Source organism: Vidua macroura, chromosome Z (genome assembly GCF_024509145.1).
Source record: "Vidua macroura isolate BioBank_ID:100142 chromosome Z, ASM2450914v1, whole genome shotgun sequence".
Taxonomy (NCBI): Eukaryota; Metazoa; Chordata; class Aves; order Passeriformes; family Viduidae; genus Vidua; species Vidua macroura.
The window spans coordinates 16774046-16792426 of NC_071611.1; the positions used below are offsets into that span (position 1 = coordinate 16774046).

Here is an 18381-nt window from a genome sequence, read left to right on the forward strand (position 1 = left end):
CTGAAAGATATACTCATTGCCAGGTTAAAAATGCTTTATAACACAAATACCAATACCTCACATTTACCAAAGTCAAAAATTACAGATGCTGAACTCCTCTGGAAGTCAAACATGTTGCATAGATAGGATAAATGCAAAATGGGCAGCAAAACCAGATGAGCTTAATTCAATATTGAAAGAGAAATGTGCTTTTAAGAGAGTAAAAGAAAGGGTAGGAAAGTTAACTGCCTGATAAGAGGTCAGTCACTATGAGATTTTTAGTTCAACAACCAATCCAAGTAATCTTGGTACTTGGGATTTCTAACAGTCCTAAAGCATCTTGACATCCTTATCACCCTGCAAAATCTCCTGCGTTTATCTCTATTTTTCTGCAACACAATCCTCAACTTCCATTCTACTTATGAACAAAAATACTGAGGTATTTTTCCCTGCAAGTATCTTCAAATAATTAAGTTATCTGTCATGATTTTCTCAATTCATTCTTCTTTCACAACACCTACAATTATACTCTTGGTGGCATAATACTTTGTTATAAACTGATAAAAATTATTTTTAAAGTGTTTTTTATGAAGAATTAGGGGAAGAAGAAAAAAAAAACCCAGACAGAAAAACAAACAAAATTTGTTTCATTGTTTTCCATTTCCTCTGATGCTACTAGCATGTCAGTAAAGGAAACATTGGCATCAGTAGAGGAAAGGTCCTTCTGAGACAGTAAAAATCAACAAAGCATATCATTGATCCACAGGTCAAATTACTAACTCTAACTCAAGTGAGTAAAAAAAAGAGTGAAGAGTTAAAAGATGACATGATAAGTAAAACTAAATTTTCTCAGAAAAAAGGTATGCATTTGATTTAGTGATGATCACCCTCATCTTGAACTAGCTTAGATCCATCTTTCTATTTATATTCTAGTTGAAAAGGGAGAAGTAGTTACTAAATACTGAAAAAACTGATTTTTCATTTCTGTTGTTTGTGCTCACATTATAAAAACAGAATGAACAGATGAACAGATCTGAATAGTTAACAGTGATGAGGGAAGTAACATTTGCTGACTATTGTTTGTTGCTTGCTATATTTCTGATTTCTGCCCCATTCTCTACTGTTTTTCCATTTCTATCAAGACCATTACTTCACTCCTCATTACAGGGCTTTTAGCATTTTTGCATCATACAAATTGAGAAATATTTTTTAATTTCCAAGAGATGCCCTTGCAGAATATGCCAGGATAAAATCTATTTATATTCTAGTTGAAAATGGAAAAGTAGTTACTAAATACTGAAAAAACTTATTTTTCATTTCTATTATTTGTGCTCACTTTATAGAAACCCAGAAGAATTATTGAATTAGCCTCTCCTCAAGAAGGTGCAAAGAAACTGTTCAAGGAATACTTCAATTTAAGAAAAGTACTATACTGCAATACAATAATTAAGTTAAAATATTTTAGAATAAATATAGCGAAGGCACCAAATTTTGCTTGATTGGTCTCACAAAAAAAAATGGTCCTTATAACTTCAGAAAAATTTCTTTATTAACACTAACATAAAGTAGCCCAAGTGCAAGACCGTGTGAAGAGTTATTATGAAAGATCCTGAAGCATTCATGTTTGTGTAGGTTGTTTTAAGATGATCAAGTCCAACCACTTACATAACACTGTCATGACCACCACAAAATTGTGTCCACCACTAAAACAAGCACTGCATCTACACGTCTTTTAAATACCCTCTAGGGCTGGTGATTCAACCACTTTTCTGAGCAGTCAATTCCAATGCCTAACCACGAGTGAAGAAGATTTTCCTACTATCTAATCTAAAGCTCCTCTGGTGCAACTTGAGGCCATGTCCTTTCATCTTGCTGCTTGTTACCTGTGAGAAGAGACCGACCTCCACCTGGCTACAGCCTCCTTTCAGGCAGTTGTAGGGAGTGCTAAGGTCTTCCTCAGGGTTGTTTTCTACACACTACACAACCCCAGCTCCCTCAGCTGCTCCTCACAACACTTGTGTGTCCGACCCTTCACCACCTTCTCTGCACATGCTCCAGCACCTCAATGTCTTTCCTGCCCAGAACTGAACACAGAATTTGAGACATGGCCTCACCAGCGCCCAGTACAGGGGGACAATCCTTTCCCTAGTTACTTACCATTGTTACTACATTTATAGCAAGATCTGCATGACATTTTTATAGGAAGTGTTGATTCTTGACTTACTAAGTTTTAATTTCCTTTAAAGCTTTAGAAATGAGGAAAAAAAAGGGGCAGTAAGAAACAAACCATGTTGGATCAAACAGTGTTTTAATAATTTTGTCTTCTGAGCACTTCAGCAATCTCTTCATCTACAGAAAAATGTAAAATCTCCATAGAACTTACATGTAGACCATGTTTGTGTCTAAGTCAATGCACACAATATCCTGTGGTGGATCGTACAGATCAAAGTATCGTGAATCAACTCCAACAATAAATGGAAGAGGTGCACTGAGTACGGTGGCCAGAGACAAAGGACAGAGGGGGATATATGGACATTGCCACTGAAATGGAAATATCATCTGAAGGAAAAATTAAATGAAATAAATGCATTAAAACAAGACAACAGGTACTGTACAAGAAAAAACAAGAAGCTACATGCAACACATTGAAATCAAATTACTAAAAGCTTTGTAACACTATCAGAAAAAAGTCCCAAGTTTGTCACTTAATACAGTATAACTCTCAGTTAGCTATGCAAAAATAATGATCTTTCTAAGCATTACTAGATAGGGCAATTGAACTAAATACTGTTGCTGGGGAAAATGACCATTTAGTACATCAGTCATTTTAACTTAAAGCCTTGTTACAACTGTGATGCTTAAATCAATTTCTCTCACTGTTGTACAGAACACTTTGTACTTACAGCTACTACAGCTTCAGCAACTCCTGTCAACACAGCAGGTCTAAGGGAATGGAGGAGGATCTTGCCTTCTAATAATACAAAAAGTAACAGAGTGGCACAGTTTTCTGGTCCAAGATTCATGAGCAGAGTGCTAAAATTTGCTCCACTAAGGAGTGGATGGATGTGAAAGGAGAAGAAAAGAAAAATGTTATAGGGTTTAAAAAAAATTCACTACCATCAAACTTCTGACAACTGTCAATGTTTGGGATCAACTACCTGAATGGTGCTAATATACATCAAATACCTACCTATCTAACTAATAGCTATCATGTCATTTTAAGGCTTGTACCACCCCAAAGAAAACTAAATCTGAATTTTATTGCTAAAGAAACATACAATAAACCATGCTACTGCTAAAATTATTTTGTTTACAGCACTCTCTCTCAGAGATGCACTGGTATCTTGTCTTCATAACAGTAAAGCAAACCTAATTGCTAATTCAAACAAAAATAACACCAGCAGTTTCATATGATGAGTTACCTCACACAAGAATCATGAACTAGAGTATCCATCTGATCCTAGAATCACAGCATCAAATTCCTGTGTGAGTCAAAATTAATCCATCATTCTGATGGCAACATGCCATCCATCAGTTTCTGCAGTTTAGCCTCCATTCAATTTGCTGGGACTCCATGCATTTAGGAATTGTAATGACATCTAGGAGTACAAGGGTGCAAATTCTGTCCTTAAAAAAGTTCTTACATGTTGTTTTGCAATTTAGTGCCTGGCTGCAATTTTTCACCCAAATCCTTGTGTAACAAATGTGATTAAAGATGGGATTCTGCATAAAGAATATTATATGATAACGTTTTGGGTGGAGAGAATAAAGAAGGAGAAGATTTTGGTGTTTAACTTGAAACCACAGATAAATAGAAACGTTGAAATAAAACCACAAGTCACAATCATAGGGAGCTCTAACCCAGAAGATGCTGCAAGTATCCACAGAGACTGCAACAACCTTCAAGCAGAAATACTAATTTGGAGGTATACCTTTGAATTCGCTAAATGTTTGCGCACTTGTGTATTCATGGATTTCACCTAACTGCTTGATGTTATTGTCTCTCTTGGATCCAAAAAGGGGGAAAAAGCAAGATAGCAGTCTCTATGCCATTAAATTTTGCTTACTACACTGGTTCTGAAAGTACAAGATCTTTAAATATGGGTCTTTTTTTTCTCCTCACAAATGCCTTATAATTGCTTTAGAGTTCCTGCAATACTCTGGCAATTCATCTTTATTTCAGGATAATTAGTTATATTATACTTCCACAAGGGGCATGTATGTCAAGACAAGACTGTGTAACATTATAAATGCAAATTGAGCTTCCTGTTTATAATACCTCATGATATTGCACTAATATTTGACGTTCTTCTATGACTGACTCCTGCTTGCCTCTGATTTTTTCAAGTAGCATATATCTAAAGCATTAACAATGATACCTTAATGGCAATGGTGTAGAAACTGGCTGTGACAATATTAATGCATCATGGGCAGAAAGCTGAAACACATAAAGTAATATGTGATTGACAAGAACAACCTCAAAGTTAATACAGTATAACATTCCAATATAAATATATATCCATAGTCTCATAAACTGCCTGGCATACAGACACAGTGACTTTGGGACTCAGGTTCACTAAGTGAACAGAGCTCATATTAGTCACTGAAACAATTCTGAGAATTACAGGAAATAGTCCGTGACTCAGCCTTCAGCATGTAACTGCTGCTAGGTGATTAAACAGAGAAGCACAAGAGACAGTGCCCTAGGGAACTAACCTCTGCCCCACAGCAGTGAGTGGACAAGTGAGGGGAAGACAGAAAACAACCCTATCACTGAGGTAATGCAAATGGTGCCTATAAAATGAAAGCATAATACATGGCAGATATTTCAAAAGTGCAAGTAAGACATTTCTGCCATCCACACTACCTGAAGTATGAAATAGTTTGTTTCCTTTGCTAAGTTGTCCCAGGACTGTATCAATGAGAGAGAAGGCCAGCCCATCCACCTCTTCCCCTCCCCCTTCCAGGAGGTGTGTATTCAAACCCAAGTAAAAAAAATAAAGGAAGACACCAAAGGCAAGAGAGGGTTTGCTGTTGCTGTAGCTTAAAATGGATGAAAATTTTTGCTTACCTGCACAAGAATCCTTGGCCTTTGTGGTGAAGGGAAAGGTATATTGTGCATAAAATGGGATATGTGCCTGCAAAGAAGACAAGGTATTAGAAAAACAGAACCAGGGTGTAATGAAGGGCTGAAAGGAATGTTAAGCACATTTTAGAATTAATATGGTAGCATTTTTTAGAAAGACTGTTAAGACTTCTTTACTGTTTTGGTAAGTCTAAGAGCCTATTTATGCAAGCCAAAATGAAGAAGCTTCATTCACTCAATTGCATGCCTGCAAATTTATACTGGTAACTTCAGATATAGAAGCAAAAGATAAGAACATACAGGCAAGCCACTTCAAATCCCAGGCAGGCAGCCTAACTCTGTTCTCCAGTTTCTAAAGAGATTCTGCTAAGAGGAAGTATTTTGCCAGATTTCTTAACAGTTTCGAAGGTAACATCATTTCCCAGCAAACTTTCAGGACTATGACAAGGATCCTCTGCAGAGTTTGCATACATATTCATAGACATGAATTAGCTGCAGTGCTTGGAAACAGGCACAGATAATCACTGCTAATGTACAGCATTCCTGAGCTTATATTTATTAAGCTAAAACACAGGAATGGAAATGTAGCATGTATCACAGCGCAGCCTGTTCTGTGCTTGATGAAGCTAAAAGAAAGGTAAACTGGCTTGACATGTTCTAAAAATGACCCAGACTAAAATTCAGTTAACTTTGCTGGCACTGCAAGAGCCAGTACTATTAAACAGAAGCAGCAATAATTTCTACCAGTATAACATAAGCTGAACAGCACAAAGAAGATGGTGGATCAACTAAAACAACTAAGCAACCGTGACATGCACAAATCACATGATTTCTTGAGGTTATAACTACATTCCCACTGCAACATGAAAAATGTTTTACATACTTTTCAATGGGAAGAGGATGAGGTCCAGAGACAGAGAGTTTGTAGATGAACATCAGAAATTTTCGAAATGCTTCAAAGAAAGGCCAGTGTGAGAGAAGACAGATGCATTTGTTTGAATTGATGGACTTGGAAGTAATCACTTTTCTCTCTACAGTTGTCAGAAGACCCAGCTGCGATTGCTGTTTTTCTGTTAGCAGCTCCCGGGGATAAGGCTCATAAAACTGGATAGCAGCACCGTAAACCTACAAGATGAAGAAAATCAGCTAAGCAGGCCCAGTATTTAACAAGAATATGGGCTACAACTTTTGATGCATCTTTAAGTCTTTGGAGTTTGCAAACACTACAGTGCTTTTGCTGGTACCTTATGAAATTACTTTATTTATGTAACATGCACAAAGCAACCCTATAAACAAAATGCCTTGAAGTGTCTTCCTCATTTTCATTGCACCTTCCTCAACAAAATATTCATATTCAATTCAAAGGGAAGGAACCAAGCCTTAATTTTGTGACAAAACCTTATCTATTAATCATCTGGGTCAAAAACATCCCCAAAATCTCAAACCCAAACCCTCATGAAATTTTTCTGTTCAGTAAATTCCCCTATCATTATCAAATTAAAAAAATAAAACTATTTTAGTTTTGACTTCCCTCATTTTATCAAGTTAAAAAGATATTTTCTAATATTCCTTCCCTATTTGTCTGTGTTTCATAACTAAGTTATTCTGGCAAGCTTAGCAAAAATGAATAAGGAAAGAAAAACACTAGCAGCTACTGCATTCCTCCTCTCAAAAGAAGTATTAATATTTTGAAGCAACACAGTTTTTTTCTGTTTGGAAATGGAGAAGTATGTAAATTTTTCTGTTAAGGGAGTGAGACAGAGTGGAAGTTGAGCTGTTATCACCACAGAGCCAAATGGCTGTTTACTAGAGAGCTAATCACACATTGATACAGAGAGCCAATCACACATTACAATCACTTACTCCCTCATACAGTTCACACACACACACACCAGTTGACAAGCTGAAACAACAGCTGGGAGATCAACCCTAAGCAAAGGCTCCCTTGCTTCATCAGGAGTACCTCTACTACCTTCCCACCTGTAACCTAAGTCATACCACACATTTTTGGTGCCTTTGTGTGCTGATGGCCTTATACTGATTCAGCAGACAAACCTGAATGTTAGAAGATAGAATTCAGATCCCTTCATGCAAATTAGAGTCTTCCACATCCTACCCCTCTTCTTCTCCCTGCCTTCTTGCTTTCTGGTAACTAGTTTTCAATTCATATGCAGAGATATGTACAGAGCCCTATTACAGAAAGTCACATGCCCTGTTATATAAAGTCATATGTAAGTGTCTTTTAAGGTAACCATGTGAAAATTGTAACCATTTGCTACATCACTAATATATGTATTAAGTTCTCTTTAATATATAGACTACACTTCCATTCCCATTACATGAAAGAATAGGGAAATCCATGTACTGTGAGCTTTGGTTTTGTTAAGTGTATGGTTCAACCTACATAGGGGTAAACAGCACATACTCTTCCAGCTGCTTCCTGTTTTGGTTCAGTTTTGTCTTACATGAAGGCTTAAGAAATATAATTTTATAAGGGAAGTATTAGACAGTGTATTTCTCAAACACAGAACAAACAATCCCTATCTAGCTCCATAACAGCCATCTGAAATAGAAGCAAAAACACAGTGTGGAGCCATACCTTCTGTGCTGAAGAGCAGGTCAGTACAAATGTTGAGAACACTGGTAGTGGATATTTGGTTTGAGGGTCCCAGCACTCAATAGTAGCTCCCATAGGAAGGCAGAAGAGAGGCACAGAGTCTGACAGTGGAAATGACTCATAGTTCTCTTGAGGATATCTGAAAAGTAAGCCTCAAAAACAGAAAAAAAAGAAAAGTAAGCATATTTGCTCTGTAAGCCCTAAATATTGCAAACAATATATCTTCCACAAAATATGGCAACATCTACACAACCATGGGTTTACTACTCCTGCTCATCTTGCTTGTTCTGTGGTACACAACTTTGTTATCTATTCTTTCAACTTCTATTTGGTAATTTACTCCTTTCAAAGGAATTTGGTGTGCTTACTGCTCAGCAGAAATGCTTCTGAAAGATTTTTTTGGGCTTCTTCAGAAACAAAAAATAATCTGTAGCAATGCAATAGAAAATTTTAAAAGCCAGACTTATAATTTGTTGTTCAGAATACTTTTCACTCTCTTGTAATAAGGAACAAGAAAATAGTTGCAGAATTGAAGGGAAGAAACACATTAAACTTTCAAATTAAACAGAAGATGTTTAGGCAGAGAATGAAATACAAGTAAATCTGAACAGGATTTTAATTACTCCTTCTCCATTATCACCAATACAAAATATATGAAGTCTTTTCTTACATGTGTAATGTTTGCAAAGACAAAAGTTTGCTAAAGCTCCTCAGTCAGCAAGCCTGTCATGATAAGAACTAAAGAAAAATGCTATTCGCATTTTTGTCCCTGGGAAAAAATAAGGTGAGCAAAGAAGGCATTATAGAAGTTGATTTCAACTGGCATCCTCCAGGACCAATATTCTGACAGGCAACACTTAAATTTTTAAAATTATTTCATTTTAAGAAGGCATTTGAATCCTTTTGTTAATGTGTTAAGACAGCTTCTAAAATTACTTACCAGCTTTATATGCTAAAGAGTTAGAAGCTGGCACAGACTTCTTGTAACAAAGGTATACACTGGAACCCCACTGAAAAACACAAGTTTCATCTCAGAACCAGCAAAAATGACAACAAGCAACAGAAATCAAGCATTTGAATATACTCCCTTTACAGACAAATCAGGTGTTTTAACAAAAAATATTACAGAATAAAATGACCAGCTGGCTGCTGAGTGCATGTAAATGACAAAAATGAGAATTCACCCCTCTCTCATTTTTTAGAGATCACAGGATTTACATAAAATAACCACACCACACACAGCCACACTACTCTCTGACCTATTTCAACAAAAGAAAAGGCAAAAATGAGCAGATTAATTTCCACCTTTATATTTTCTTCCTTTTAAAAGTAGACTCTTATGGGGACCTCATTACTGTAAGTCAAGTTCTAATCATCATAACTCATAATTTGAAGCTTTTATTGTACTTCTATAATCACATTATTGACATAGTGTTTTTGCAGTTTTCCTACATATACTTTATCATTCAAAAAAACTCACTTATTCCACTGCAAGTAAACTAAAGGCAAAACAGACTAAATAAAAGAGAACTAATTAAAGCAAAGCACACTGAGAAACTCTAAGCAGCAATTATCATCCTTACAATGCCTTAGTAACACAGGCATTATGAATAACTAAGAAAAAAACACTTCTGCTTCATCCCAAGTGTCAGCATCCCCGAAAGGTGCGGGAGAGATAATTAAAAAAATAAACTAAAACTTCATTGCACTACTCCTAAATAGTACCTAGACATGAATATGCAAACTGAAGTAACAAGTAATCAGTATGAAACAGTAACTTTCAACACAAAAGGAAATCAAAGCAACAAAACCTACAAAACTGACATCTCACATATGGTATAAAGAATGAAATAATTCTGATGTAGTGATAGAATACAATTACAATTGTGCTAAGAATAGTTTAAGAAGCTCCTCCTTCAAATATATGTGCTGGGCTAAAAAAGAAAAAAGAAAGGAAAAGAAACTCAAGCTTACAGATACTCACCATACCACAATTTAAATTCTTATCTACTTTACAGAATGTGTGAGGAGGGGTTTCCCCTTTGCTGGTAACAATAACACAGATATCTGTCACTGCCAGTGAATTCTGGGGTCGCACTGGAGGGGCCCTTCGGTAGGTGATGAAGATGCGTTGTGAAGAAGCCGAGCTGTTGTTAACATTAGCGCAACGACCATACGGAGTAGCTTGAATCACCTCACAGCCCGAAATTATGCGATCCTTGCCCTCGTAGAGAACTCTGCGCATAGGAAAGAAACACTATCATATGCATTCAAATAGATACAAAGTTACTCAAGTGAATTTGGAGGAATTGTCCATCCATTAGCAACTTATGTCATCATTGCAACATTTTAACATGAATTTCATATACTCTCTTTCATCATGCAGCACCTGAGTTTGAAGAAACTGCTCAGAAATATTTAAAACTATACTGAACTGTCTGTGGGAACAAACCAGAGTTACAGAAAAATAAAAATCAAGGTTCATTGTAAAGGATTTAGTTATAAAACTAGTTGGAATGCTGCACTATCAATGAAAAATAAATACAAATTCCACTTCAAATTTCTTGCACACATGACAGTGGATAAGTGGATAATTACTGCTAAGTCTTTTAAAACTTTTTTTCTGGTTTTTTTTGTTAAGTATTTTCTGGGTTCAGAGGGTTTTTTGTTTGTTTATCTGCTTTTTTTAAAATAAGTATTTTTGGAAAAGCACAACAGATGACAGAAGTCTGCTTCCCAGATGAATTTTTCCAGAAAAAAACAATCCAAGCCAAGTAATAAGTGACATTCACAGTTTGAATAACAATGCTTAAGACAATGAGGCAGGAAGACAAACTAGTACTTTGTTCCACAGTAAAGGAAGAAATAGTAAGTACAATTGACTGTACACCTAGAAAACAGTATATATCTTATATATCTTGTATATCTTATACATGGCTGTACAGCAACATTCATGTGGTGCATGACTTTTTTTCTTTTTGCAAGATCACTAACTTAGATGATCATATTTTTAGCAAAAAATGAAAGATTCTTAACAGCTTCACAGCAGCTAAATAAACTATAATGTTTATAAAGCTATTAGAAAGTCACTGTGAGAAAAAATGTGGAAGTCAAAACATACACTTGAACATTTCTAATGCACAGATGCTATTACAGGGCAAGCTTTATCTCCCATTCCACACCCAAATAAGCAATGGCTCCATTTGCTTGGTTCTCTGCAGTACGTACAGAGTAGTTGTCACCTTCAAATCAGTTTTTATCATAACAAGACTTAGGATAAAGGTAACACATTAAACCTTTGTTCTTTGTGATACTCAGCTTCTCACTCGTAGCCCCTCAGAACATTAAAAAAAGAAATAACCAGGCAATACATATTTACTGTCCCCAGATACCTTTGCTTAAATGTTTGACAGACTAATACTAAGTACGTATTTGACAACTTCATAAAGTTATGTGTCTAAGCTAAGAGTCTTTTTTCATATACAACTATCCTCAGAACTTAAAAAAAATATTAAACTTCCAAAATAACTTAAAGACTAGTTCCATCATTAAATTGGAATATGCAAATATTACTGTTTATTATGATTTAACAGAAAAAACACATCTTGTTATAGTATTGATGATAGACATAAATTACAGTCATAGAATACTTTAAAAAAGCAAAGAAATCACATGAGTTCGGACTATATTGATGTAGCTACCAGGGTGCCAATTTCTTCAACTAGTTCATGGAGGACAACAATATTCAACAATGGTTTCAGTTGTAAAGACTCTGACCATCAGACTTCGTACATTTTAAACAATGTGTACTCTCAGATCTAGCCCACAACCAGCAATTCCGAAGTGCAACATTAGTGTTAATATACTACCTACTGGTTCAAGATATTTATAGAAAAAGAATGTGTACTTGAACTACTTCTAAACGAAGTAACATTCTGGAAGAACACTTATTTTGCTCTTTTTATTGGGTTACCTCCTCCATAAAGTTAAAGAACCTCAAACAAAACAGAACCCAAACAATTACATTGGCAGCAGCTCTCAGGCCATATCCATTGTGCATAAGGAGTTTACATGAATTCTTCACATCACTGTCTTACATCAACCAGAAGAAAATACTAACAGAGCAGTCTACAATAAAAGTTTCCGTTCAGTTTTATTTCAGTTTCATATTTTTTAAATAAAATAAAAATTATAAATTTATTCCAGAAACATTTGTCAGCTGTCAGCTTATGAGAAGGAGCACAGCATTAATCAGAATGTTCCAGCAGTCAACAAGTTTACAAGTATACTATGAAAAATACTTTAAGTGTTCAAGACTTTACCAGTGGGGTCACCTCTCACCAAAAGAAAAAAGAAAATGAAAGCAACATGCACCTCTACATGTACACTAGAGAAGTATTATTAAAACCACACCATTTCCTAACCTCGTGCACAGTTCTCAACTTACAGTATGATGCTGTATCTCAAGCAAACAGAAGAAAGCCACCACCCATGAATCACTCAAATTAAACAATGGTTTTAATGATTCAGAGAAAAAATTCAGAAGTGATGCATGAAATAGTGCACATGATACCCTGTGTATACAATGTCCTCCCTGACAGGGTAAGTTTACTTCTACTTGTTTCAACTTCCAAGTGGTCTGCCTTTGATTAAGTATTACTGATCACGGTTAATCTTGTTTCCTGCCTTTTTGTAGTTTGGTCTCAATCCTAAGTACAAATTATTTGCAACATTATTCTATCAATTTCAATACAGTTTCACTTCAAGCAAAATATAAACCAGTTTCCTCTAGATGTTGGGTCCTTTGCAAGAAGGACCAAAAGAATCTTATCCTCTCATTGTTAGACTGCTTGACATTGTACGTGGAGATTCTCTTACGCCCAGTTTTACTGATTTAAAAGTGTACTTCGGTGTATCAGGTAATAGAGTTTAGAAAGAAGAGATACAACCTTGTGGCTGTTGAGCTAAAAACCATAAACCATAAAAAACATTGCTTCTGGAAAACCATTTCAAAAATAGTTAGACTTTTGTGAATCGCATTTGTCTAAGACTGCTGTCCAGTTTGACTCCTTCTCTAGGTCCAAATACAATCCTGTCTCTCACAGTTCTTAGGTAAAACATGCCTTTATAACTCCTCTTCCTCTCTTATTGTTCAAGTATTGAAATATAAATATTCAATATAAATTGATATATTATATTTATATAAATATATATAAAAATAATTGATATATTATATAAATATAAATATATTATATTATATTTATATAAATATAAATATAAAATTTCAATACTTGAAATTTTTCAAGTATTGAAAAATAAAGGAATTTATATAAATATTGTAAGGTAAGAAAAGTGGTGGATCAAGAAAAGGGAAAAGACTGATAGACTTTTATTGTTTAAAAGACTTTATTTCTACTGCCATCTCTAGTATTATTTGTCTGAACAAATAAGTTACTAGTTTCATCATTATTACCCTACACTGTTCTAAACACCCGATACAGTTGTCACAGTGGTGGGATTAAGGAACAATTGAAGATGCTGGCTGCTAAGAACATCCTCCAGGTTTCTATTACCCTTCTTGAAATTTGGGTTCATTTTCTTTTTTGAAATACATCTCTAATGAAGAGGATCATCATCATCAATTTGTTCAATTGAAATGCCTGCAGACATTTTCCGAAATCAGGCATATAGAATCACACGGGTCCTTAGCACAGAAACCCTATGCAAATGAAAGTCTCCCATACCACTTAAAAAAAAAAAAGTTAAAAATCAGAATTTCTTTACTTACATAATGCAAGTTACCTAACTTTAGCATTACTTGGTATTACAAGAACCTCTGCTTCAGACAAGAAGTCTGATATTCTTTCTTTTCTATGCTAATTGTTATGAATTGCAAAACCACTTGTACTTAAAAAAAACATTTTTCTGTGTGGTTTTTCTTCCATGTAAGAAACATATGCTGGAGCACTATCAGAGTCCTAATTGAAGTGTAAAACAAAGAAGTGAGCTTTTGTTTGAAAGTCTCACTCCACCTAAACAAAAACAGATCTCAAATCTCAGTTCTTGTCTGTTTCTGGAACGTCAGCAAAAAAACTAGTGAAGAAAACAACAGAATGACAGTAACTGAATTATTTCACAGACATACAAGCTAAATTTTACAGCCACATTTAGGAAGAAGACCTTAGAGATCTTTTATCCTAGGAATGAACCTTTATTTTTCCAACTAATTAATCTGATTAATTCTGGGAAACGTAACATCCAAAGGGATGGCACATGGCCTAACTGTGTGCAAGTAAGTAACTGCAGCAGGAATTCGCTCTAGCAACTTACAGACACTTTGATTCAACAAGCAGTGGGCAAATAGAAAGGAATGAGGATGGAGGGCACAGAAATACCAAACACAAGGACAGTGCCAGCCCTTTTCACCAAACAGCATTTGTTTAACTACTTTCCCTAAAAATAACAGTGAAAGAAATAGACAAAAACATTCATCACTAATCACTTGAATGCTCCAACTATGACATAACTCAATTTTATACATACATTAACATAATAGTACACATTTCACCCTTTCAAGGGATGTACTCTTTCTGTATATACTGAGTTCACTCAGCATGTCAGACTGGCTCAAAGGTAAAATATTACTTCACACTGGTTCTTTAATAAAATAATAGAAAACAGCATAAATTAGCCTTCAGACTGTACATGCATATCTTGCCTGAACTCTGCTTTTATCTGAACACAATGGAATTCACAGATAAAAAAAACAAAGAAAAAAAGATTGCTCTACACATCTCTTGCACATAGATGCAAAGCAGGAGAACAGCAGGGGGAGAATATGCACCGTTGCTCAGAGAGAAAAGACTGCCATGATGTGTTAGGTGTGACACCCTAACTAGATCTGTCTACAACATAATACAGAATAAATACTATTTTCCAAATGCCATCATCTTAGCCAACTACTTGCCTACTCTGTTTACAAAATCTCCCCAAGCATTCAAGCTCCTAAGGTCGTGGGAGACACCAAATACACATATGCTAGCCAAGCTGCTTCTTTAAAGGCACATGCTGAAGACTGATTTTTCATTACTTCCTTTTAGGAAACACTCCCTGTAGAAATTCTTCCTTCTGTAAGAACTTAATGAAGTTTAAAAAAATCAGTCAAAATGTAACTTCACACTGTAGTGTCTCTTCTCGCAGTGCCAGTCATACACATGGAAAAAGATTATATTTAAAATCACCTATTGGAATGCAGGTTAGATCATCAAGATGAACACAAGTTAGAATGCATCAGCTTAATTATAAAACTTGAACTACAATCCTTAGGAGTGAACTGTCTCGCCATGCAGCTGCTTTCATTATTCAGATTTCACTATCAGTCTCCTCCCTGGACACTGTTTATCAGTAAGCATGCAAATTGTAGGTCAAAACCAGGGTATGTAGGCTTCAAGCCAAAGCATTTAAGCTTATAAATGAAAATAACTAAAAGAATTATAGCATATATATAGATGCATGATTTTTACTCCCTACTATTTATTTACTAAGTAGGGAGAAAAATACACATTCTTTATTTTGCCATAATTGTAATAGCACCCCACAACCAGGCTCTATTTTCTTTCTCATTATATCCCCAGTAGTTCTACAATGTCCTCATATATTTTTAAGTTGTCTCTTTCACCATAAGCATTAGAGTGAATTCCAAAGTGATAATTTTTGACTTCTGAAGTAATAATTTTCAGATTAAGCATGTTAATGTTTCTGGATTTGGACTACAGATTTTCTATAAATTAATTCTGTGTTTTTCAATCATCTTTCATAAAACTGCAGCAGAGAACTTAATTTCTCATATTTTATCAGCTTCACCTCTCTATCCTCCATCTTTAAAACAAAAGCATTATCATTAATTTTAAAAAGACAAATTCACTAGAAGACTGACGCTTTGTTCGACGTATTTGATACAGAAACATACAGTAAGCAATACAGATTCAAACAGGACCTTTTAAAGAAGTTTTCTCACATCTCTTTTCACTATCATCTATGAAGAGTAAGATGTTATCATTATTGAAGGAGGAACTGAACTGCAATAGAAATCTCACCCGATGTCAGTAAGAGGTGGCTTGTCCCGGCCTCTCTTGTAGCAAAGAAAAAGTTCAGGACTCTTTAGACTTCCATAGTTTAAGTTGGCTTGGAGGGCTGTAGGGGTGGCCTCAACACAGGTATATCCCTCTGGGACAGTTTCACCAGCAGATTTAATTATCACAGCAATGTCAGTAATTGGAGCCTTGGGACCAGTTGACTTCGTTTCATGTCGGCTGATTTCTTGGTCCAGGAGTGTTGCTGTATCTGTATCAGTGAGCCCTGCCACTACGAAATAGTCAGCCACTCGTGGACCTTTGTTTTCTATCATCGTTACGTCAATACTTCCTGGGTAAAAGAAAGAGAGAAATCAAACACTCTGCTTTCAAACTCAAATCCCTCTCTCAACAACTATGAGGATTTAGAACTTTTGAAAAAAAAAATTGAAAATAGAAAAATACAGAGTTATATACAGAGTTCATGAAAATTCTACAGAAACTGCAAAACAAACCTTGACTTTTGCTGCACAAAAAAAGATACTGAAAATTATTGTGGGTAATCAGATTTCAGTTCTAGCACCACAACAGTAATGTTTTAGCACAAGGAAGTTTAAGTGAGATATAGGATAACTCAAAAGCTCTTAACACAGCAGCTACACAGAAAATTCTTTTGTGTTATCTATGAGACTGTCCAAGCTCTTCACAGGCTATACGTTGATGTAGGTATCCCAGCCTAAAAGCACTCATTTTTTCTGCCATTGCTTGTGAGCAATATGACCACAAAATCACATTATCTTTTTTTTTTTTTTGACAGAGAGAGAACAATTGCAAGTACAGGCTCACCACTTTATCTACTGCATAATTCATCCATTTTGTTTTATAACATAGACCCAACAGTGCAGTCTTGAGACACTCGACTGGCAACTGTAACATTTGGAAGTCATTTACAAAAATCACACAACCAAACCCACATTTCATCAGCTGATCAGGCAGTATATATCACTGCTCAGCTGCACATTCCAGATCTGGAAAGAGCTGTTCTCTCAACACTGCTGATGTTCATTAAGAATATGATGTTAAAGCAGTAAAACATAAGTTTCTATTAAGAACAAACATAGCTGACAGCCTATGCTCAACTACCTCAAGTACAATTTCAAGTGCCCAAATCTCATTAAATCTTTTATTTTCACAAGATGAATAAGACATATTTAAACAGTGGCAGTCAAGCAATGAGCCTGAATACTGTTATACCTCTTCAGGAAGCTAAGTATGACATTCTTCTAGATCTCCTTGTTTCCATCACTGGATTTCTGGGAATCCCATATAAAAAGCTAATGAGTAATGGAAGTCTGGTTCCCATCTCTGAAAACAAGACTGCCATATCTGCCAAGGTCCTACCTACCAATGAGCAGTGTTTCATGGGTATCACCACCAAAATAATTAGTGCACCAATATTGGGAAGTTCATCTCCTGAAGAACAAGGAGCCATAGATACCTGTGAAGCTCCTACCACCTTTAGGTACAAAACTTGCCTCAGTTTACTTTTACTGTCATAAAAAGCATGAAATCAGCAATAAAGTGCCTTACAGCTAAGCAAGTCAGCAAGAAATGCAGGGGGAGTGGGCTCAACTTCACCTCTATAAACTAGTCTTCAGTTAAAAGGTCCCTTCTCACACTGCCACTGCTCATTTCCACCTTCGCTTCTGTCCAGAACTATAGTTTGTGCAACCGCATAATGAACTGGAAAAAGAAATTGCTCTGACTGAATGTTAACCTGGCAGAGACTTAGTGTTCAACCAGAGCAGCTCTCCAGCAATTGCCTGTGTCAGCACAAAAGCAGTAGCAGTATGACTCTTTCAGCAGCAGCACTGACTTACACTGGATTAATCATAAAACTGTGAACTCTAAAACGTTTCAGTTTGCCTCTCAGATGCTTGGAATTGTTTGCAGAATCATAAAAATAAAGAAAGAAATAAAGAAATAAACCATCCTCTCTGCCCCTCTTAAAAGAATGTCCTGAGCTAGAATATCTTGCAATCTGTAGAATACCATTTGAATTGAAATAAAATTACTGGGAAAAGCTGATTAAAACAGCAAAATAGTTGGCATCCTATCATTTTGGTTTTTTTTCTTACCCAAAACCTTTTTTAAATGTTCCAGCCTTTTATTAACTGGGTCACGTTCACACAGCTCAGTATCATGTTCTCTCAATGCAACATTAAAATCATGGCCTACATTTACTTTTACACACAGAGCAGGAAAAAAAACAAACAGTAACAGTAACAGCATATGTCAAAACCTCACAAGAGTTTATCTTTTTAATCACAGCTCAAGTTCCTGGAATTGCACTAATGTTATCCTCAAATATACTTTAAAGGGAGAACTTAGTTTTCCTGGGAAAATAGAGGGAGGAAAACCTAAAAGTACCTGAATAAGTACATACTAAGATTCGGAAAGTTAGAATGCAAACTAAGAGAATCCATTGCTAAATTTTCATCAGTGGGAATCAGTAAAACTGTAGAAATTAGTTGCTAAGGAACACATGCTTGTATCTCCTTGTGTGTATTACACTTTTCTCTTAGCCATGGCTATGTTTTACCTCATAGAAACTCTGTGTAATATGT

The 18381-nt window shown here is 35.6% G+C and overlaps 1 protein-coding gene across 1 annotated transcript in view; it reads right to left on the reverse strand.

The window, feature by feature from the left end:
• DENND4C (DENN domain containing 4C) overlaps positions 1 to 16089 on the reverse strand; it is a 53286-nt gene extending 37197 nt beyond the window's left edge. Inside the window, exons 1-9 of the mRNA XM_054002925.1 lie at positions 15779 to 16089; positions 9667 to 9919; positions 8623 to 8692; positions 7665 to 7834; positions 5949 to 6190; positions 5051 to 5117; positions 4359 to 4417; positions 2883 to 3027; positions 2363 to 2538 (exon numbers count right to left, since the gene is read on the reverse strand). Of these exons, the coding sequence (XP_053858900.1) occupies positions 2363 to 2538; positions 2883 to 3027; positions 4359 to 4417; positions 5051 to 5117; positions 5949 to 6190; positions 7665 to 7834; positions 8623 to 8692; positions 9667 to 9919; positions 15779 to 16089 (1493 nt within the window). The remainder of the gene's footprint in view (positions 1 to 2362; positions 2539 to 2882; positions 3028 to 4358; positions 4418 to 5050; positions 5118 to 5948; positions 6191 to 7664; positions 7835 to 8622; positions 8693 to 9666; positions 9920 to 15778) is intronic.
• Between the last annotated feature and the right edge of the window lie 2292 nt (positions 16090 to 18381).